Raw genomic sequence first — 25,600 nt, 5'->3', positions numbered from 1 at the left:
AAATCAAAAGAGTAGACTTCATCACTAGGTACTGTATGGGACAAATAAATGAATCATCATACTTACACTGTATGGGATCAAATATAAGTGACATCTACATAGGATATTAATACTTACAGAAACTATACACACAGTGTATGAAGTCAAAGAGTAAGTACTTACAGTAACTTAACACTGTATGGGGACAAATGAGTGAAGTACTTACAGTAACATCCTTGTAGGCACTGTATGGGGTCAAATGAGTGAAGTACTTACAGTAACATCCTTGTAGGCACTGTATGGGGACAAATGAGTGAAGTACTTACAGTAACTTACACACTGTATGGGATCAAATGAGTGAAGTACTTACAGTAACATCCTTGTAGGCACTGTATGGGGACAAATGAGTGAAGTACTTACAGTAACTTACACACTGTATGAGATCAAATGAGTTAAGTGCTTACAGTAACTTACACACTGTATGAGATCAAATGAGTTAAGTGCTTACAGTAACATCCTCATAGACACTGTATGAGCTCAAATGAGTGAAGTACTTACAGTAACTTACACACTGTATGAGATCAAATGAGTTAAGTGCTTACAGTAACTTACACACTATATGAGATCAAATGAGTTAAGTGCTTACAGTAACTTACACACTGTATGAGGTCAAATGAGTTAAGTGCTTACAGTAACTTACACACTGTATGAGGTCAAATGAGTTAAGTGCTTACAGTAACATCCTTATAGGCACTGTATGAGGTCAAATGAGTTAAGTAAGTAACACCCTCATAGGCACTGCATGAGATAAAATGAGTTAAGTACTTACAGTTACTTCCACACTGTATGAGGCCAAATGAGTTAAGTGTCTACAGTAACACCCTCATAGGCACTGTATGAGATCAAATGAGTTAAGTGCTTACAGTAACACCCTCATAGGCACTGCATGAGATAAAATGAGTTAAGTGCTTACAGTAACATCTTATAAGAACTGTATGAGGTCAAATGACTGTTAAGTACCTACAGCAACATCCTCATAGGCATTGTTTGAGATCAAATGAGTTAAGTGCTTAAAGTAACATCATTTCAGGCACTGCATGAGGTCAAATGAGTGGAGTATTTACACTAACATCCTCATATGCGATGCATAGATCAAATGAGTTAATTTCTTAAAGTAACATGATGACAGGCACTGTATGATATCAAAAACAGGAATAACTTACAGTTTCAGCATCGTAGGCACTGTATGTGATTTCCTTTAGGAAATATTTAACAATCGTTGCCAGTAGCAGACCGAGAACAAGGAATGGTGCAATAAATTTCCATACAATCTTCCAGTATATGTTTGGCCTACTTCCAATCATAAATTCTATATCATCGGAAAACCTGCAAAAGTTAACGTATTAAAGCCAACTTTAAGTAACTGGCTAGTCATTTTTAGAAGCTAGTAAATGTATTTGTTTGTCTTGATGGTAAAGTCAGAAATATACAGCTTAACTTTCTTGTTATAAAGTATTACTATCAAGTAAAATTTTGGAAACAAACCCAATGCAGCCGTCAGATTTTAGGATTTATTATGCAAGATTTTACTATATGTAATAACATTTAATTATATGTACCTACACTGAAACCCTGTGCGATTCTCTTTTGGGTTTTTACAGAAGCCGAGTTGCTTAATAATTTTACAGATACCTAATAATATGGCACAGGAAACTATATAGCAAATAATATATGTTACACCTTAAAGCAAGGTATATCTAACAAAACCTTTCTGTTTTGTTGGGTTAAGAGTTTACGCCCCCTCCCCCACCCACTCAGCGTATTGTTTCAGGCACGAACGGGTACCTGGGTAGAAACACCGACCGTCCGTAAGTCAGTTTGATGGCACGAGACTTCGAATCTACGTCGCTGAGGGGCAAGTGATCCGCAGTCAGCGACCTTAACCAGTCGTCCGCGTATATATAGCTATCTCTCTCCTCCACCGCACCCCTCCTACTCACATCTTAAATTAAGAACCATACATTATATAAATATTCGTAAACACATGCATGCACATTATCTCTCAATGTTTCAACTTTACAACATCAAAAAAGCCAAAGTCCACAAACACATGTACCTAATTTTATAGCTTGGTCACACAAAAGCCACAGTGACTGACTTCCATTAAACGATGAATTTGTTTAATTTCAAGTTGTTCTCTGTTTAGCGGGAACAGGACACACAAAGTTCTTACTTGTTAACTCCATAAACATATCCTATAGTAAAACATTCTGACATGGCCACTGTGATCAGAGGAAACGAGCCAGCAAAACTGTCAAACAACGCCACCCAGTACGATCCACTTCCAAGTACAAATAGCAGGCCGACAAGGCAACTGAATCCACATATCAAAGCTAAAAGAGATAACAATATCCATGCACAAGTGGCAGTCAAAATATCTTTTATCCTGCAAGTTACGAGCATTCGGTGTGAAAAAAAAAATGCCCTTAGCCAAAGAGCTATGAAAATTTTATACTTCTTTGCCTTACCGGACATCCTGATCCGTAACTTACATTATATATATGTTATACCCTTACTTCAGAATAACAATGGACTGGTTCGTCTAAAATGTCATTCTGCTACGCAATTGTCTCCCCTAACAGTAAAGACACCTTTAAAAGGTCTTTAGCATAGAATGCAACTGAGGCTCGGTTTGATTGTCTGTTCATGAGAAGTAACAGAAAGTGCAACATCTCATACCCAAGCGCTGGCTAAAACAGTCGCGATTTTGAATGGATTCTGACCAGAAAATATAGCGTGGAAGCTTTTTGGCACTTATCGATCCTACCGACGAAAATCGGGATCGACCCCTCTACGGTAACACGTGATATACCGAATGAGATATTATATATACTATCGATTTAAAAAATGTGTCCTTCCAGCACGTGCACAGAGCGTCTGATTTCGGATTGTTTGGAAGAATACGCTTTTTCCTTGTGCAGTGAGCAGTGTTATTTTTATTCCAAAATCTACCTTTAAAATGATACGGAACCGATCCCTCTACGGTAACATGCGATATACCGAATGAGATATTTACTATCGAACTAAAAAAATGTGTCCTTCCGTGCTGTCATTAGACTGTTCTTTTCAAATCGTATGGGATGAGTTGAAGTCGGATCGATTCCCGATTGAGGCAGTGCCTTATTTCATATTAGGTTGCAGTTGTGATATGTAATCAAACTTATAAAAAGATCTTTTGGAAGCATAGAATACAACCAAGTAAAATGATAGCGGCCGCGTTATGACAGAGTCTGCTAAATTTGTGCATGGGTGCGTGTTACCAGCATTTTTAAATATTGTCTTTTGAAATCCAGCACAGTTGCGACAATCTGGTATATGGTATCAAAGACCCACTGCCCCAGTTCTGAAACTAGGAATATTCAATTACGCTTACGTAAAAATAAACATTTAGGCACATTACGCATGTACATAGCCGTCCGGTAACCATCGCCTAGAATTTATTCTAGACATCCGGTAACCGAACGCAAAGGGTTTTTACGCGACCAGTGAGCATCTGTAAAGTGAACACTTATATACAAATTTAACATTTTCCTGAATTAAAACGTACAAATGTGTAGACCTACTTTTGTTACGCCCTAAAACTCCAGTGATACACGAAAGTGTGTGTAAAAGTAAAAAAAAAAGCTTTAGTGACGACTAAATGCGCAGATCAATGTACGATCATGCTACTATTCCTATGTATTAGCAACTAGGGCGTAGGAAGGAGTTGGTCACTGGGGCCGGAAAGAGGATGGGTGCGTGAGGAGGTGGCTCCCTCTTGATATTTCATGAAAGGTTTTTTTTTCAATGTATCTGGCAAATGGCGCTCCCTCTTGTGTACATTGGGGGAACATTTTGCCATAAATGTAAGCGCCGACGAGTATCATTTTTTGATAGTCAGCTACAAAATGATTTTATTCGTGCGGCCACCACACTTTTGTAATTTGTTAAAGTTTGGTGATATAGAATCGTGAGCTTCAAACATTTCCGTTCCTGGGTAAAACCAGTGTTACCAGGAGTACGTGAAAAGGTTGTTATCAGATTTTTATTTATTTGCGTGCATTCTGAACGTTTTTAAAACAAACCAAAACAAACAAAAACACAAAAAAAAACCCCGCGAGACCGACATGTTATTGGCTTGATTTACATACCAGATGCACTTATTTTGCACTAAGTTATATGATCAACTTGGATATGAAAATGAAGTACTGTAACCATCATGTTGTACAGCTATTGTATTTTGATCGTATTTTGACATTACTCTGGTTTACAGATATTTGGAATTTTCTCATTAGTAGATACAGGTGCGTGCGGGGATTTTGCTCGTAATTTTCACCGTGTTACTTACATTCGATTTTCGTACATTCAATGACGTAAACTGGATGTCAGCTGCTGTTTTATCAATTAATAAATAAAAACCACACAAACACATTTCTAATACAAACGGCGACTACAAGAATGACTTGACATGTTTATAAATTACACCGATATATAAATTGATGCCGTATGTAGTTGTGCAACTATGCCAACATGTTTAGATACCAGAGTCCTACCATGATTCTACATTTGACTTATATCAGGCTACTGTCGCACAAGAATGTCATGTTGTCAACGGTTGCGATGTTAGTTTTGATGCTTACTCTATAGGCAAGGGTCATTCTTGAAACTATAAATAACCGTTGTTGGGTACAATTAAGGCCGTCTGTTACAGACAGTCCATGTAACACAATTCATTACTAAAGTATTTTCAAAATAAATACCTGAAACTAGCCATTTCTTTCTCGTTATTGCCGGAAATGGCTCCAGATCATATATAGATGCGGTGAACCCCTCGATTGTTCCGAACTCACTACCCATTCCTAAAGACAACAACATCATGAAGAAAATGATGGACCAGAACGGGGCTGAAGGTCCGAACTCAACTATAGCCTGTGTGAAGATGATGAAAGCCAGACCTGTTCCTGACGCTGCCTGTAAATACATGGTTGTAAAAATTTAAGTCGTATTTATATATATGTATATACAAGAGGGTCATGATGACCCTGAATCGCTCACCTGAGTAATATGAGCCACACGTTTAAAATGGCAAACTGATGATAAAATAATAGAAAATAGGTCAGTAGGTCACATTCATGGTCACTGAAAGTCAGTTTTAAGATCGGTGTGCAAAACTGTACATGTCATCCAAATTTCAAGGCTGTATTAAAAAAAACAAGACAGTTGGTCAGTAGGTCAATGTCACAGTTAAGTGACCCCTCATTGCTTGGGGTCATTAGGTAATTTTAATTAAATTGTCAAGGAAATATGATCTGATAATTTTTGAAGTTTTAATATTCCTATATATGTACTTCATGTAACAAATGACCCCTAGGGCGGGGCATCTTTTCACCCCAGAGGCATAGTTTGAACAATCTTGTTAGAGATCCACTAGGCAATGCTTCATACCAAATATAAAAGGCCTAGGCCTTAAACATTCAGACAAGAAGATTTTTTTCCCTATATAAATCTATGTTAAATTTGGGACCCCAGGGCAGGGCCTCTTTTCACCCCAGGGGCATTAGTTGAACAATTTTGGTAGAGGACCACAAGGCAATGCAACATACCAAATATCAAAAGCCTAGGCCTTGCAGTTTCAGGCAAGAAAATTAAAAAAAAAATTCATATATATAAGTCTGTGTAAAACTAAAGACCCCCCACCCCCCAAGGGCAGGTCCTCTTTTCACCCCCAGGTTTATAATTTGAACACTTTTGGTAGAGGACCAAAAAGCAATGCTACAAACCAAATATCAAAGGCTTAGGTCATGTGGTTTTAGACAAGAAGAATTTTAAAGTTTTTCCTATATAAGTCTATGTAAAACTTGTGACCCCCGTGGCCAGGCCTCTTTTCAACACAGGGGCACAATTTGAACAATCTTCATAGAGGGCCATAAGATGATGTCACATGCCAAATATCAAGGCTCTACGCCTTGCGGTATTTGACAAAAAGATTTTTAAAATTTTTCCTTTCGGTTGCCATGTCAACCAGAGTTTTGCATGGAATTCAATTCTTTAAACAATTTTAAAAGGGGGCCACACAAGGACCATTCCTGTGAAGTTTGGTGTAATTCTGCCCAGTGATTTTCAAGAAGAAGATTTTTTTTAGAAAATGTTGACGGACGCACGACTGACGACGGACGACGGACATTGAGCGGTCACAAAAGCTCACCATGAGCCTTTGACTCAGGTGAGCTAAAAAAAGCGCAGCTTTCCATAATCATATTCTTAGGTCATGCATGCGTTTCCTCGTTCTATACTGGATATGGTTTTCCATATGTTCTTATGACGAACATATAAGTTACATATTTTCTTATGTCGGACATGTTTTTTTCACATGTTCTTTTGTCCAATATGATTTTTTCCACATGTTCTTTTGTCGGAAATAGTTTTCGTTATGTTCTTATGCTGGACGTGGTTTTTCGTATGATTTTATGCCGGACATGGTGTCTACGTTCTATGTCGGACACAGGTTTTGGTAATTTCTTATGTCCATACGGTTTTCCTTATGTCTGACATGGTTTTATATTTCTTTATGTTAGACATGGTTTTCGTTATCCTGATTCTTATGTCGGACATGGTTTTCATATCTCCTCATGACAGACATGGGTTTTCATATCTTCTTATGTTAGACATGGTTTTCCTTATATTTTTATGTCGGACATGGTTTTCATATTTCCTCATGACAGACATGGGTTTTCATATCTTCTTATGTTTGACATGGTTTTCCTTATATTTTTATGTCGGACATGGTTTTCATATTTCCTCATGACGGAGGTTTTCATATCTTCTTATGTCGGACGTGGGTTTACATATCTTATTATCTCGGACGTGGGTTTACATATCTTCTTATATCGGGCATGTTTTTGTTTTGTTTTCACATGTACCGATGTCCGACTTTTTTTTCCCAAATGTTCTCATGTCTGACTTTTTATATAATCTTATGCCGGACATGGTTTTCCTTATGTTCTGATGTCGGACATGGGTTTTCTACTGTAATTCATTTTGTCTAAACATTATCAGCAGACATTTTCTGAATATGAATACATGCTGCACTACGAAGGCAAAAATAGTCTTTTAAATAATATAATCTTTGAAAGAAGAAGGAAAAGACATGTAGTTACAGATTTGAGGATCTGACTATCTGTTTCAATCTTTAAACAAGAAATTTCAACCCAGATGCTCGACCTTACTGTACTGGTCCATTTCTGTCTCACGAAAACAGTTTGAGAAGTCAACGTACGCCATCCAAAATGTACTTAAAATCTCACCGAATCTAAACTATTTTAAGAAGTTAAATAGGCTTACTGGAGCATGTTAAAAAAACACAAATGGCCAACTGACAATTCAACCTATTATGATCAAATTACAAAATACAGCCCCAAATTTAACAGATAATCTTGAATAAAATAACCTTGGCTGTTTTGGTAATTTGGTAAGGTGTCAATAAAATGCTACTTAAAAATGGGGAAAAGGCAAATGGAAACGAATATACGTAATTAGTCGTCCTTAGATAAAAAACGTAAATATCAGGCTGCACAAAGAAGTAATACAATTTGTATGTATGATTATAGATAAGTCCGATCAAAGTTCTCTCATGAATATTCGGTACGCATGCACTATGATGGAAGAACATACTTTAGTCGTTTTTACTCCATCAACTAAGAATATGTGCGTAGAGTGTTCGAAGTATTGAAAGAAATACACAGCTGGTTTTTAAGGTCTTTATATAAAACAGACGAACGAAGAAGCCTTAAAAGCTGCTGCAAATTGACGTCACATACTTACATTATTGAGATCATCTTCTAAACTACATGTCCATGTATTATTAGGTGTAACATAGGCTACAGCGTTGGCGGCAACACTTGCAGTGTCATTTCCGGTGACCATATATGTCGTCTGCCACATCTCTTCCGTCAGGTTGATGGCTAACTCGGGATTCGCCAAACCAAACATCTCAAAATTACTGTAAAATATTAATTACACCATTTTAGCCAAGCTCCCTGGGAAACTCACATAATGAGGTATAATTATGAACATGCAAAAAGAAAAAAACATTAAAATTTAGAACAAAACTTTAATGCCGTGATAGGTGACCAGTTTCAACAAAAGAAGACATTATCATCAAAGATGGGTATCTTTTATTTTATTGGCAACCGATATACAACACGTGTGATTTCGACCTACTGAAATAACCTCATCCAAATAAAGTTTTATTTTAATTCTAAAGTTTTTTTAATCGGAACATGTGGATTGAACGGGCTGGGGATGACCCCAAGTTTTAGAATAGGGACCAAAATATGCCCCAACTCCAACTTGTGACCCCAAGTTCATCATTTTCAAAGTAATACGTGCAGTAAATAAAGAAGCATAAAACTGTTAATACGTTTTTGGAAATTAGCATACGTTTAGAGCAACGCGTTGTTAAGGAAGTAAGTAAAATTTTAAAAAAAATCATACGACGCAAAGGTATAATAATATTCATTTTACTTACAGTGTCACTAAATACACAAAGTTATTAAGAATTTTATAAGAAAGCAGAGATGTTCATACTGTATTCTTATTTTGAACGAGAACATTGTTAAATGTCGCACAAATAGACGGGGGCACGGCGACGACATTACTTCATTTCAGGCAACGACCTTATTTCATTTCAGGCAAAGACATTATTTCATTTCAGGCAAAGACGTTATGTCAGTTCAGGCAACAACATAATTTCATTTCAGGCAACGACATTATTTCATTTCAGACAACGACATAATTTCATTTTAGGCAACAACATCATTTCAGGCAACGACATTATTTCATTTTAGGCAACAACATCATTTCAGGCAACGACATTATTTCATTTTAGGCAACAACATCTTTTCATTTCAGGCAAAGACATAATTTCATTTCTGGCAACGACATTATTTCATTTCAAGCAACGACATCATTTCATTTAAGGCAACGACATAATTTCATTTTAGGCAACAACATCATTTCAGGCAACGACATTATTTCATTTTAGGCAACAAAATCTTTTCATTTCAGGCAAAGACATAATTTCTTTTCAGGGAAAGACATTATTTCCTTTTTGGCAACGGCATCATTTCATTTCAGGCAAAGGTATCACTTCATTTCAGGAAACAAAGACATTATTTCACTTCCGGAAAAGACATTATTTCACTTCTGGTAACGACATTATTTCATTTCAGGCAACAATATTTCTTCATTTCATTCGGCCAAAAGTATTTTTCGCAAGTTTGTAACTTAGCATATTTTTGTGACTTTCCAAAAAAAACATTTGAGACGTAAAACTTATATTTGTTTGAAAGAATGTTTTAAATTGTTAAACGTTATTTGCAAAATGCCCGTGAAATAGCAGGTAAGTGTTTTGTTCAGAATATAAAACTGGAAGTAATTTAGACGGTTGACTGAAGTAGTCCGTTGGATGTCCAACAAATTTCGGGAAAATAGAAATAACAACAGAATCACTCATTATGCGTAACTTGAAAGTTAGCTGATTATATCTTGTGATATATATCGTTGATTATCTGAGCCGTGCCATGGGAAAACCAACATAGTGGCTTTGCGACCAGCATGGATCCAGACCTGCCTGCGCATCCGCGCAGTCTGGTCAGGATCCATGCTGTTCGCTAACAGTTTCTCCAATTCCAATAGGCTTTGAAAGCGAACAGCATGGAGCCTGACCAGACTGCGCGGATGCGCAGGCTGGTCTGGATCCATGCTGGTCGCAAAGCCACTATGTTGATTTTCCCATGGCACGGCTCATTTATTGATCACATGAACATAAACATTATATACACGTTTATTTTCATGAAATTTATTCGATTTTCCCCCGACAAAGTGACTGTTTTCTCACATTATATTTCATGCTAAAATATATGTTATGCTATATGCATAGTTCTGGAAATTCAGCTTCGTTCAAGGTCTTTCAAGATTACTAAGTCTACCAGTCTCCCTTGTCATTAGCCAGTTTCAAGAATGCGAATCCACCAGTAAGAGATGGTGCAGAAATCTGCACTTCACACTCAGATTTATAAAATCGAGCTATAATTAACCCGAACTAGATTGATTCTAACTTAATACGAACCCACCGAAACTGCTTTCCCCTAGTAGCGATACTACGGTGCCCGTAAAGTGACATGTGAAACGTTTTTACGAAATACCTTTCGTTTTTACGAAACAACATTTCGTTTTTACGAAATAATAAAATTTCGTAAAAACTAAATAAAAAAAGGTCCGCATGTCACTTTACGGGCACCGTACTAAACTGCGCTTTTGCTTAATGTGATTACTATCCATTTTTTTGTTCAGTTTACTGCCAAAACATTATTATGTGCCTTTGTGTTATGATATAAATACTGGGGGAAAATATATACAAAAGTTCAAACATTTTATAAGCTTTATAAAAATTACTGCATCAGAATTAATCTGGGATTAAACTTTTAACTATTCAACTGTCAACAAAAGTAAACCTCAACAATGTGTACGGTCAATTGCCACTAAAATATGTTCACCAGATTTCAGTTTAATACGTAAATTAAAGCCGAGTCTAAAGTAGGTCTCCTGAAAATATGCCAAAGTCACCAAAGTATGGTAAGTTTTAATCAGATAGAGTAAGGAGTAAGCACAGTCTTACATAATGTCTTGTCCGCACATTACTGAACGCTCCTGAGGTTTTATTAAGAAATCTGTATACATAAGCCTTTGCGCTTATTGAATTGGTACGGTTCGACGGTCAGTATATATTTATTGAATACCGGTCAATAGTATAAAATTATTGGCTGGCAAGTTATTAAATGACATCAGAAACGAATTTGAAAGATTTTTTCCTTAAAGTATGACTTTAGCCAAGCAAACCTGCGTTGAACTATAGACCGGTAAATTCATACAAGGAAACACGTAATAATTTCTTTTAATGAAACAAAAGGTCATTATGCTCCAGAAGCATAACATAAGCTGTGAAATGTACATAATGAAAACACAAACCATTACGAACCACAGGATATTATAATGGTGTAACGCAATGGTACTGACAACTGAACATTTATCATTGTCGTTCTGAAATATGGTCCCCTTTTTATTTGGCAAATTCTCATGTTTTAAGAAGTAAAATACTTACTGTTTTAGACAGTTCTCGTACATCAATGTAGCCTTGAAACCAAGGACAGCAAAAATGACAGTAGAGGCAAAAAGTGCCGTAAACCAGTTACACATGGAGATCATTATAGCGTCTCTCTGACAGTTGTTGTGTATGTTGTTGTAACTTGAAAATGCAATCAGCCCACCAAACCCAAGGCCAAACGAGTAGAATATCTGTGTGGCAGCATCTAACCACACCTGTGGGTCCCCAAGACGGTCAAGCTAAAACAAGAAAAACAAGCAAATTTAGTGAACTTAAATCCACCGCCGAATAAGTTGTTTTGTGAATGAGGGGACTATATTTGAAAGATATCTAATTTCTAGTTATACACAAGTAATACACAAACGGATCGTACAAACCTATTTTATACAAAGTCAAGAGAAAAACTCTGTCCTATAAAGATCTACAAAAGGTTTGTGGTATTTATGAATTTTAAAATAATTAAACCATCTTCCTATAGTGATCTATACTTGTGGTAAATGTCATAAAGATAGATCGATGTATTTCTTTGTTATGTGGGAATTTATGGATTATAAAATAATTAAAAGGAAATAACTCTGGTTAATGATATGATCCTCACGAAGATGCGTCTTGCAGCACCGCCCTATATTGATCTATTAGTGTGTAAAGTTTCATGATTATCCGTTCATAGGTTACTTTCTTAGATACAGTCAAAAATCCCCCTTCTTAGCAAATTAAGGTGAAAAACTATGCTTTTACTGGGTCAGGGGGGAATAATACAACATGTGTGCTAATTAATAATTATGTGAGGTTTGGTGATTCTAGGTTAAACACTTTTTGAATTAGAATCTATAAACATTTTCAATTTCGGACGGACGTGATTTTGTTTGGTCTTTTCCCAAAAGACAATAATTGTAAGATAAGATCTTCTTAGACTAGCTCCTAGACTATGGTATATCTTTTTACAATTTTTATGACTGAATGTAGTGAACTGAGACAGTCTATATTCTATGTCCAATATCATAATTTTAACATCATTCCTCTGTGAAAATCTCTAAAACAGACTGGCTTTTGTCTCTATGGAATTGAATTCGACAAAAAGGGGAACATGTAGAAATATATTTATTACCAGTCTAGTGGCTAGTCTAAGATCTTCTAATCAACAAACTGCCAGAAATAACGAAACGTTTCAAATATTTCACTTTTGCAGTTTGAGCGCTGTGGAATTGGATATTTATTCTTGTTTTTTTAAATGCATTTGTGTACTTACGATGGCATTTACATTTGATTTTATTTTACAGGTATGATTATTTACGGTAGGCAAGCCTACACACTTTATCTACAACATGCATACGGAGCTAGTCAAAATACTCGTGGAATGTAACTTCCTGACAGCGCTGACGTAAGACAACACAGACAACAGACGAAAAAAGTTCCCTGTTCTGCAGCGGTACAACAATTGTGTACTAGTGTTTTAGCGAGCGAAGCTGAAAGGGTAGGACTTAAGTCCATACAAGTTTCAAAATTACAATAAAAACAGTGACCGAGAAGTTTCAATGCAAAGGCACCAGACTCGTGATAAATGAGATTGCTTCCCATTCTAATTATCTCAGTGTGACCTTAACCTGCATGTTGGTAACAGAAACCATAATTTGTTCCGTTGAATATTTTTGCAGAATCTGCACATCCAATCAGCAACTTTACAGCAGTTTTATGCAAGAATTAAGTTCTCCACAAGTATGTTATATCATTTCTATTCTGAAACGTCTTTTATATAAAGCAGTAGTGCTCTTTCTCGGCGCCTGTATGACGCAAAATAAATTATCAACGTTACATCTAACTTCCTTGTCTTAACCGACATTTGCACGATCACTGACACATCATTGATACATTATTGCACGGTCACTGACACATCCTTGATACATTATTACACGATCATTTAAATATCAGTGATACATTATTGCACGATGACTGACACATCAGTGATACATTATTGCACGATCACTGACATATCAGTGATACATTATTGCATGATCATTTAAATATCAGTGATACATTATTGCACGACCATTTAAATATCAGTGATACATTATTGCACGATCATTTAAATATCAGTGATGCATTATTACACGGTCACTGACACATCCTTGATACATTATTGCACGGTCACTGACACATCCTTGATACATTATTACACGATCATTTAAATATCAGTTATACATTATTGCACGATGACTGACACATCAGTGATACATTATTGCACGATCATTTAAATATCAGTGATACATTATTGCACGATCACTGACATATCAGTGATACATTATTGCATGATCATTTAAATATCAGTGATACATTATTGCACGATCATTTAAATATCAGAGATACATTATTGCACGATCATTTAAATATCAGTGATGCATTATTACACGGTCATTTAAATATCAAAGATACATTATTGCACGATGACTGACACATCAGTAATACATTATTGCACGATCATTTAAATATCAGTGATACATTATTGCATGATCATTTAAATATCAGTGATACATTATTGCATGATCATTTAAATATCAGTGATACATTATTACACGATCATTTAAATATCAGTGATACATTATTACATGATAATTTAAATATCAGTGATACATTATTGCACGATCATTTAAATATTAGTGATGCATTATTACACGATCATTTAAATATCAGTGATATTATTGCACGATGACTGACACATCAGTTAAAACATTATTGCACGATCATGACATATCAGTGATACATTATTGCATGATCATTTAAATCAGTGATACATTATTGCACGATCATAAATATCAGTGATGCATTATTCATCGGTCATTGACAATCCTTGATACATTATTGCACGGTCACTGACAATCCTTGATACATTATTACACGATCATTTAAAATCAGTTATACATTATTGCACGATGACTGACACATCAGTGATACATTATGGCACGATCACTGACATATCAGTGATACAATATTGCATGATCATTTAAATATCAGTGATACATTATTGCACGACCATTTAAATATCAGTGATACATTATTGCACGATCATTTAAATATCAGTGATACATTATTACACGATCATTTAAATATCAGTGATACATTATTGCACGATGACTGACACATCAGTAATACATTATTGCACGATCACTGACATATCAGTGATACATTATTGCATGATCATTTAAATATCAGTGATACATTATTACACGATCATTTAAATATCAGTGATACATTATTGCACGATGACTGACACATCAGTAATACATTATTGCACGATCACTGACATATCAGTGATACATTATTGCATGATCATTTAAATATCAGTGATACATTATTACACGATCATTTAAATATCAGTGATACATTTTTGCACGATGACTGTACAATCAGTAATACATATTGCACGATCACTGACAATCAGTGATACATATTGCAGATCATTTAAATATCAGTGATACATTATTGCACGACCATTACAATTCAGTGATACATTATTGCACGATCATTTAAATATCAGTGATGCATTATTACACGGTCACTGACACATCCTTGATACATTATTGCACGATCACTGACCCATCAGTGATACATTATTACACGATCATTTAAATATCAGTGATACATTATTGCACGATGACTGACACATCAGTGATACATTAATTGCACGATCACTGACATATCAGTGATACATTATTGCATGATCATTTAAATATCAGTGATACATATTACTGATCATTTAATATCAGTGATACATTATTACACGATCATTTAAATATCAGTGATACATTATTACACGGTCACTGACACATCCTTGATACATTATTGCACGATCACTGTCCCATCAGTAATACATTACTGCACGATCACTTAAATATCAGTGATAGAGTATTGCACGATCACTGAAACATAAGTGATATATTATTGCACGGTCACTGACACATCCTTGATACATTATTACACGATCATTTCAATATCAGTGATACATTATTGTACGATGACTGACACATCAGTGATACATTATTGCACGTTCACTGACATATCAGTGATACATTATTGCATGATCATTTAAATATCAGTGATACATTATTACACGATCACTGACACATCAGTGATACATTATTGCACATTTATTTAAATATCAGTGATACATTATTATACGATCACTGACACATCAGTGATACATTATTGCACGATCACTTAAATATCAGTGATAGAGTATTGCACGATCACTGAAACATCAGTGATACATTATTGCACGGTCACTGACACATCCTTGATACATTATTGCACGATCACTTAAATATCAGTGATACATTATTGCACGATCACTGATACATCAGTGATACAGAATTGCACGATCAGTGACACATCAGTGATATATTTAAACATCAGTGATACAGTATTGCACGATCACTGACACATCATTGATACATTATTGCACGATCACTGAAACATCAGCGATACATTATAGCACGATCACTGACATATCAGTGATACATTAACCATCATTTTGTTTATATTTTAATCATTTTTTATTTAGGTGTATGATATATTACAACAGGAAAAATCAGTCCTTGATAAGGCGTTCTTACACTTCAGCTTAATAATTAGCTTCATCCGTTAACAGATTGTCACATATGTAGTGTGCGAGAAACATTGTTCTTAAATGTTATATCCTGACGTGTGTGAATTCCAATCCTACTCGGTAGGCAAGATGGGGTGTGGGAATTTAGCTTAGTCTTAAGTGTTTGGCAAGATGGGATGTGGACGTTCGAAATTGTCTTTTATATCAAATCCTGCTAGCAAGATGCGGTAGGAAAGTTCAATATGTCAAATCCAATAGGCAGGCAAGAGTTCAAAGTAGTCTTAAATGTTAAATCCTGTAGGTAGGCAAAAAATATTCAGTCCAGCTAGGTAGGCAAGAATTAAATCGTGTTTTAAATGTTAAATTCTCTAGGTAGGCATTATGCAGTATGGGAGTTAAAAATAGTCTTAAATACTAAATCATTCTAGGTGTGACAGTTCAGTGATAGACAGGAAGATATAACCTAACCGGAGGTGCACGAGTTTCAAAGACAAACAAGGCTTCTCCGAAAGACAAAAATAAATAAAACTCTGCAGTATAAACCCCATGTAAAGTCTGGTTGTTTTCTGTATTTTTAATTATGGAACTGTCTGTTACTTATGAAATGTTCACCAATCGGTACCATTCAATACAATTTATTTGGGATAATGATTGATTTCTACATCATAAAAATGTACCGTCTATTTTTTTCTGTCGTGGGACATGATGGTTAGAAAAGGCGACACAATCTGTGTAGATCCATTCAAAAACAAAATAAAAGTATAATACTAAAGGCCACTTTACCTACTTCTCTATTCATCCACTTTCACCAGAGTGTATACATTTTGTATGCAAACTAGACATGAACACCATTAATTAAACTTCATTACCGTAACATTAACTGTCTCCCTTACTGACATCGCGTAACAGAAGCAAAAATCCATCAAAAATTTATAATTATACAAATGTATTTTTGTCATTATAAGAATTTTGTACATACGGAATATATGACACTTTTAAGCTGGCTGAAACATACACCTATAATATTGTAATAGTAAGTAACTGTGACCCAACCTATCCTATCTATCGTCTATTGAGATTGGAACTAGCCAAAATTAAATTAAATTCAATCATTTCTAATTTGATACTTGTTTATCTTGCAGCTAGAACTTTCAATTGTCTTTAATTTCAACATGTTCTGGCGTAAATAACACTAGTATGAAGGTCATTATAAGAAATCATTAATAATGGTAACTTGTCAATTTTGGCGGTTTCTGACAAATATCATCGTCAATCCCAGTCTCAGTCTCAGAACGGGACCAAGTATACAGTCACAGAATGAGCTCAGTTATACATCTTTCAAAGTTTTGACTCCAGCCCAGCAAACATCAGTTGAACATAGACCGGGGATATAGCACAAACTATGGCCTGGTGATTTATATAAGGACTTATATAAGGACACATGATATTTTTTTCTGCAGATACCTGTTTGGCGCGCAGCAAGGAAGTGGTCATCAACTGCTGGAATACAGATTACTTCCCTTAGAAATGAATCTCAATTATCGTGTGCGTTTTGCAATTGAAAGAGTACGGTTCATTCACATTCACATCACGCACAGTGCAATCCTTGGGACTAAATTCAATACTTCATATAAGATGCATTCACTTTGGGACTGAATTACGTACTTCAGGTTCAATACACTCTCGTTGGGACTGAATTACATCTGCAGATTCGGTGCTTATTTTTTTTTTTTGGACTGCATTACGTACTTCACGTTCGTTGCACTCACTTGGAACTGAATTACGTACTTCATGATCGATTCATTACTTAGGACTGAATTACGTTTGCACGTTCATTGCATTCTCTTTGGGACTGAATAACGTACTTCACGTTCGTTGCATTCTCTTTTAGACTGAACTACGTACTTCGCGTTCGGTGCATTGTCTATCGGACTGAATAACGTACTTCACGTTCGCTGCATTCTCTTTGGGTCTGAATGAGGTACTTCACGGTCGGTGCATTCCGCTTGGGACTGAATTACATACTTCACGTTCGCTGCATTCTCTTTGGGACTGACTTCGGTGACTAATGTGCTGTGCATTCTCCTTGGGATTTAATTACGTACTTAACGTTCGCTGCATTCCCGGTGAGACTTAATTACGTACTTCACGTTCGTTGCATTCCCGTTGAGACTTAATTAATCTTTCGGACTGAATTACGTACTTCACGTTCGCTGCATTCTCTTTGGGTCTGAATGAGGTACTTCACGGTCAGTGCATTCCCCTTGGGACTGAAATACGTACTTCACGTTCGGTGCATTCTCTTTTGGACTGAATTCGGTGACTAATGTGCGCTGCATTCTCCTTGGGATTTAATTACGTACTTAACGTTCGCTGCATTCCCGGTGAGACTTAATTACGTACTTCACGTTCGTTGCATTCCCGTTGAGACTTAATTATGTACTTTCTCTTTCGGACTGGATTACGTACTTCACGTTCGCTGCATTCTCTTTGGGTCTGAATGAGGTACTTCACGGTCAGTGCATTCCCCTTGGGACTGAAATACGTACTTCACGTTCGGTGCATTCTCTTTTGGACTGAATTCGGTGACTAATGTGCGCTGCATTCGCCTTGGGATTGAATTACGTTCTTCATGTTCGGCCCATTTCTTTTTCAGAATGAATTAGGAGCTTACTGTGCGTTGTTTTCTCACTATAATTCAGTTATGTACTTCATGTATGGTGCATTCGGCTGAATTAGTGCTAAATGTGCACCGTTTTCCCCTTTAGACTGCATTATGTATTTCCTGTCCGGTAGTTTCTCCTTTGGGACTGAAATAGGTGCTTAAAGGGCGGTGCATTCTCTTTTAGGCAAAATTATATTCTTCTCATACATGCGTTCACCTTTCTACTGAGTTAGGTGCTTGTAAAATGTGCGGTGTATTCCCATTTTGCTGAATTTCATACTTTATGTATGAATAAAGTGCAGTGCATGTACCTTTGGGTATTTCATTATGTATAATAGAAGATGCATTTTCCTTCGCCTGAATATTCATTCATCATGAGAGAAAAAAAACGTATTTAATGTACGATGCCTTTGCATTTGGGATGAATTAAGCACTTTATGTATATTAACTTTACTTTGGTTTGCAATACGTATTCATATCATTTTATTTACAAGTAACCGCTTGCTTATTCACAAATAGCATTGCATTTTTAGGACATTGCACATCCAGACAACGAGCTCATGAAAATTCAAGCCCACTCACCTTTGGGGTGTACATGTGCAGCAGTCCGTCAACAGCGCCCTTCAGCGTTATTCCACGTACAAAGAATATCAACAACACGATATACGGAAATGTTGCTGTGAAATACACAACCTGGAAAAAGTAAGAAAACATTTATAAAACTATAAAAGAAAAAGACTTTCTGACTTAAATCTAACTAAGAAGATATATTTCATTTACGTTTAAGTGAAATTCCTAGATCAAACCACCGGCCTTCCACATGCCAGTCGGGTAGGATACATCCGGCAAGAACCCACAGGACGAGGAGGAAGTGATCCGAAGTAAGTCACCATGACCACTTGCTCCGTAGAGAATTCGGAGTTTGGGGATTTTTGGGGAAATTACCATCACATATGCCCCTCCCCTCCATACAAAAACAAAAACACGTTCATACCATTGACGAAAGACAATTTATTCTACTTTAGAAAAATAACTTGCAACTACATGTAAAAAGCAGTAAGTAGGAAGTAGGCAGTTTTACCATTTTCTTTGAAACATACAAATTTTGGGACCAAAATATATGGGGAGGGGTCGAGGCAAAGAGAGCATTAATTATGTCACCCCCGCCCTCCGCTGGTCATACATATTAGACAACAACTCTGCTGTGCAGTCTCTTCCAGCGTATATAAGCGGGCTCAAAGACCACTGCTCTCGTACGTCAGTGATAGTCACTGCGCTAAGGATCTCTCGACAGCGTTACCCAAAGATCCCTGTTCCTACTCCAATGATAACCACTCCTCAATGGGGTCTCTCCGCAGCGTATACAGGCGCGACCCTGAGACCCCTGCTCACGCACCAGTGATTACCACTTAGCCATTAAATCTTTCCGCAGCGTATACAAGCGCGACCACAAGACCCTTGCTAATACAATGATAACATCTCAATCACGCAGTCTTTCAGCAGCGTGTACAAGCGCGACCCAAGACCCTTGCTTCTACACCAGTGATAACATCTTAGCCACACAGTCTCTCCGCGGCTTGCATAGGTGCGTCTTTACACCCCATTGCCTCTATGTTAAAGACCCACCCCATTTTTTCTCCCACATGAACTTCGTGGAAATAATTCTGGTAATACTAGTATAATACAGCTATACTGCATTGCGACAGGAGCACAATTTAGACCCTCCCTGGATTAATTTGTTTTCACAATTTCATCTTCGAACTTAATCAGTCAATCTCTTTTCAGTATAGGTTTAAAAACATAGATAAATAACCGTCGATCTTACCCTGTAAAAACAAAGTTTGATCTTACAACAGCTTAATATACCAAATACTGTGCATAACGCTACATTCATTCAATACAATATCAATGACTTGGCCTAATGTATGTCACTGTCGATATGTTAATAGATAATTATATTTCTCATTTTTTCAGTATTGATTTTATACAGTAACAGGTGGAGAGCAGCGTTCAATTTTAAAACTACAGTGAAACCTGTCTTTAAAATGACAAGAAACAATCATACACTTTTCAAAAAGATGTGGCATTTATGTGCATGTTTTATGGTTGTGAACTCTTAGTTGGAGGCGGTATTTAGATTTTAGCACAAGTTTAACTATAGACATTTATTATACTTTCTATGGAAAACCTTATTTTTGCTTTGCAAAATGTGACTGAGTACATATTATGGGACGAATTTGACCGACATGACAACAACTGTGACAAAAATCACTTTTCGGCACTATGTGACAGCAAAATTGTGACAAAACCATGTCAAGCGTCACGAGCACGTATGACAGCAAGATTGTGGCAAAACCAAGCCTAGCGTCACGAGCACGTATGGCAGCAAGATTGCGACTGAACCATGTCTAGCGTAACGAGCACGTATGGCAGCATGATTGTGATAAAACCATGTCTAGCGTCACGAGCACGTTATGACAGCAAGATTGTGATAAAACCATGTCTAGCGTCAGGAGCACGTTATGACAGCAAGATTGTGATAAAACCATGACTAGCGACACGAGCACGTACGGCAGCAAGATTGTGACAAACCATGTCTAGCGTCAGGAGCACGTACGGCAGCATGATTGTGACAAAACCATGTCTAGCGTCACGAGCACGTATGGCAGCAAGATTGTGACAAAACCATGTCTAGCGTCAGGAGCACGTACGGCAGCATGATTGTGACAAAACCATGTCTAGCGTCATGAGCACGTACGGCAGCAAGATTGTGACTGAACAATGTCTAGCGTCACGAGCACGTATGGCAGCAAGATTGTGACAAACCATGTCTAGCGTCAGGAGCACCTACGGCAGCATGATTGTGACAAAACCATGTCTAGCGTCACGAGCACGTATGGCAGCAAGATTGTGACAAAACCATGTCTAGCGTCAGGAGCACGTACGGCAGCATGATTGTGACAAAACCATGTCTAGCGTCACGAGCACGTACGGCACAAAGATTGTGACAAAACCATGTCTAGCGTCACGAGCACGTATGGCAGCATGATTGTGACAAAACCATGTCTAGCGTCACGAGCATGTACGGCAGCATGATTGTGACAAGACCATGTCTATATCGTCACGAGCACGTACGGCAGCATGATTGTGGCAAAACCATGTCTAGCGTCACGAGCACGTATGGCAGCATGATTGTGACAAAACCATGTCTAGCATCACGAGCACGTACGGCAGCATGATTGTGACAAAACCATGTCTAGCGTCACGAGCACGTAAGGCAGCATGATTGTGGCAAAACCATGTCTAGCGTCACGAGCACGTAAGGCAGCATGATTGTGGCAAAACCATGTCTAGCGTCACGAGCACGTAAGGCACCATGATTGTGACAAAACCATGTCTAGCGTCACGAGCACGTAAGGCAGCATGATTGTGACAAAACCATGTCTAGCGTCACGAGCATGTACGGCAGCATGATTGTGACAAGACCATGTCTATATCGTCACGAGCACGTACGGCAGCATGATTGTGGCAAAACCATGTCTAGCGTCACGAGCACGTACGGCAGCATGAGTGTGGCAAAACCATGTCTAGCGTCACGAGCACGTACGGCAGCATGATTGTGACAAGACCATGTCTAGCGTCACGAGCACGTAAGGCAGCATGATTGTGACAAAACCATGTCTAGCGTCACGAGCACGTACGGCAGCATTATTGTGGCAAAACCATGTCTAGCGTCACGAGCACGTACGGCAGCATGATTATGGCAAAACCATGTCTATATCGTCACGAGCACGTACGGCAGCATGATTGTGAAAAAACCATGTCTAGCGTCACGAGCACGTACGGCAGCATGATTCCGAAAAAACCATGTCTAGCGACACGAGCACGTACGGCAGCATGATTGTGGCAAAACCATGTCTATATCGTCACGAGCACGTACGGCAGCATGATTGTGAAAAAACCATGTCTAGCGTCACGAGCACGTACGGCAGCATGATTGTGGCAAAACCATGTCTATATCGTCACGAGCACGTACGGCAGCATGATTGTGAAAAAAACATGTCTAGCGTCACGAGCACGTACGGCAGCATGATTGTGACAAAACCATGTCTAGCGTCACGAGCACGTACGGCAGCATGAGTGTGGCAAAACCATGTCTAGCGACACGAGCACGTATGGCAGCATGATTGTGAAAAAAACCATGTCTAGCGTCACAAGCACGTACGGCAGCATGAGTGTGGCAAAACCATGTCTATATCGTCACGAGCACGTACGGCAGCATGATTGTGAAAAAAACCATGTCTAGCGACACGAGCACGTACGGCAGCATGAGTGTGGCAAAACCATGTCTATATCGTCACGAGCACGTACGGCAGCATGATTATGGCAAAACCATGTCTAGCGGCACGAGCACACAACTTCAAACAAAAGCATATGTGACAGCAACGTACGGTAGAAAAAACATTGAGTTCCGGCAAATAGATAAACTATTTCTAAAATGTCATGACTTTACGAACATACTGCCTATAAATGTTTATGCTGACCTTAAGAACGTGTTTTATATAAATGTTAAGGCTGACCTTAAGAACACATTTTTTACACATATTTAGGCTGACATTAAGAATACCTTGATCGTAAATGTCTAGGCTGACTTTAAAAACATATTAACTCTTAATGTAAAGGCTGACCTTACCAACATGTTAAGTGCAGATGTTAAGCTGACCTTAAGAACATATTGGCCATATTAAGGATGAGAACATATTAACTGTATGTGTTTCGGCTGAACTGAAGAAAATACCAACTATGAATGATTATATTAGGCTTACCTTAAGTACATAAATGAGATCTCGTTAAAGCATGGTCTAGGATTAACCTTAAAGATCAAAACTTTTAGCTGCCTCTGATCTGACCGCGGTTACTAACAAGTTTGGCTTAACTCCATATAAAATACTTAAATAACCCTGTACAGTGTAAACTATCAACAAAACCTTTCTATTTTGCATAGGTGCATTTTAGAAAGCTAATGGCCTATTCAAAATATTATATAACGCACTTAAAATGTTTGACATTTAACTGTTGATGAAATTCCTTTTTTGCAGTTGATTAGTTGATGAATCTCTGCAGGAGACTGGTAATACAAAAAAGTTATCTGACAATACAATAACAGACCAATAAATAAGAGGACCAAAGTGCCCCTAAGTCGCTCACCTGTTCTTGACCATTCCAACTTAAATACATGTATATGTATAGCACACCGAATTTTAAAATGGTGATATCTGTGTTCGGTATAAAAACAGAAAACAGGTCAAGTGCCTCGATTTGAACAAAGACATTACAGGTATGCTACCGAACAAGTTTAATGAAGATCTATCAAACGGTTCGTGAGAAGAACTTGCTTAAAGGTATTTCTGTTTTTTTTTAGCGATAGTGCCCCCATATGGATAAAATTTCGAGAGGACCCTGTAATGATGCTTCAGACCGAGTTTGATGAAGATCCACCGAGCAGTTCATGAGAAGTCGTTAAAATGTTTTCTTTTTTTCTTTACTTCTAGAAGCCTCTGTAAAGGGGTAAACTGAGCCTATTTTAGTTTAAACTAAGACATGAACTTTTAATAATGCTATATATTCTGACGAAGATCCACAAAGTGATTCATGAGGAAATGTCGTTTCGTGGTATTTCTACTTTTAGTTCTAGCGACCCCTAAAAGGGACTAATCACTCCAGTCTGAGTAAATTGTTTTGTCATGTGCATTTTCCAATATATTCGGTACAAATCATAATTTGTTATGTAGATAAAGCATTTTGTTATGTATATTTACTAGTTGGTCCGGTACATATGTTAGTTTGTGCTGTGCATTTAGTAGTTTGTTCTGTACAATTAATAGTTCGTCATGTGCATTTACCAATATATTCGGTGCAAATCATAGTTTGTTATGTAGATATAAAAGTAGTTCGTCTGGTACACTTTTATCTTACTTACAAATTATGGTTTGTACGAATATAATTATGGCAAAATGCATGACGATCATTAATTGTTAAGCACAATCTAGTGAATGCACAGCACAATTTAAGGTAAGTACAGCGCAAACTAGTCTATGTACATAACAAACTGCTTTATCTACATAACAAATTATGACTTGTACCGAATATAGTGGAAAATGCACATGACGAACTATTAATTGTACAGCACAAACTAGTGCATGCACAGCACAAACTAACATATGTACAGGTCAGACTAGCAAATGTACATTACAAACTGCTTTATCTACATAACAAATTATGACTTGTACAGAATATATTGGAAATGGCAAATGACGAACTAATAATTATCACGCAAAGGCAGTTTAGGCGTTCCATATATATTGTTAGAGAATAATCTGTTGCAAGACTCCTGTGGAAATTGCGTTATACTTGGTAGTGAAACAATTCTGCCACTCTGATACGGAGTGATCTCCCGCAATCGATTTACAGCCAACTCGTCCCCCAGTCAACTCACCCCATTTTGGTCATTTCGTATCCCTTGACGATTTCAAATTGGTCATTTCGTCCCCCACGTTTTAGTCTTTAAGGTAGAACGCGACACTTTGCAAACTTTCGAGTAGCGTCTTGAAATTTTGCATATTTAAATTTGACCATATTTCAAACAAGATGCAGTTTATTTTATACTAATAGAGCCAACTGGTTTTTGTACACGAGACGTCAAAGTTGACCCACCAAAGCCCGTGTTTGAAACTGACGTTGCCGCGTATCCTTGGCAACTGTTACGGGTACTGCAACGGAACCAGCCAACAAATTTTCTTAAATTATACATTATTCGACGAGAATTATTTTTTCCTTCATAGTGATGTAAAATCATTGTTTTACACCGACAAATATTTGAAAAATGGAAAGAAAATCGCCGTTATGATGTAAAATATGTGTTCTGTAAAATACGTTGTAAATAAAAACATGAAAGTTTTACTTTAAAAGCTTCATTTTGTTTCGCTTTATAAATACCTGATCGTATGTAAAAGTGCAAAGTGCATGCAATTTCATAGTGTGCATTGACTAATGGAGATACTTCTTCTTGTATCTAATACAGGTATTTAGATACACTGTTCCCAGCTGAGTACACAGTCGCCTTGTTTTCACGTAACTTTTTATACCTTAAATT

The 25,600-nt window shown here is 37.2% G+C and overlaps 1 protein-coding gene across 1 annotated transcript in view; it reads right to left on the bottom strand.

The window, feature by feature from the left end:
• Positions 1-25,600, bottom strand: part of LOC123548539 (sodium- and chloride-dependent transporter XTRP3A-like) — a 52,243-nt gene that overhangs the window by 13,071 nt on the left and 13,572 nt on the right. The window contains exons 3-8 of the mRNA XM_045335877.2: positions 19,030-19,140; positions 11,180-11,421; positions 7,840-8,017; positions 4,779-4,989; positions 2,213-2,372; positions 1,203-1,365 (exon numbers count right to left, since the gene is read on the bottom strand). Coding sequence (XP_045191812.1) covers positions 1,203-1,365; positions 2,213-2,372; positions 4,779-4,989; positions 7,840-8,017; positions 11,180-11,421; positions 19,030-19,140 — 1,065 coding nt within the window. The remainder of the gene's footprint in view (positions 1-1,202; positions 1,366-2,212; positions 2,373-4,778; positions 4,990-7,839; positions 8,018-11,179; positions 11,422-19,029; positions 19,141-25,600) is intronic.

The sequence above is a fragment of the Mercenaria mercenaria genome, chromosome 6 (genome assembly GCF_021730395.1).
Source record: "Mercenaria mercenaria strain notata chromosome 6, MADL_Memer_1, whole genome shotgun sequence".
In the NCBI taxonomy this organism is placed as follows: domain Eukaryota; kingdom Metazoa; phylum Mollusca; class Bivalvia; order Venerida; family Veneridae; genus Mercenaria; species Mercenaria mercenaria.
Note: the sequence above shows the minus strand (reverse complement) of the source record. Positions and strands in the feature narration are given on the sequence as shown.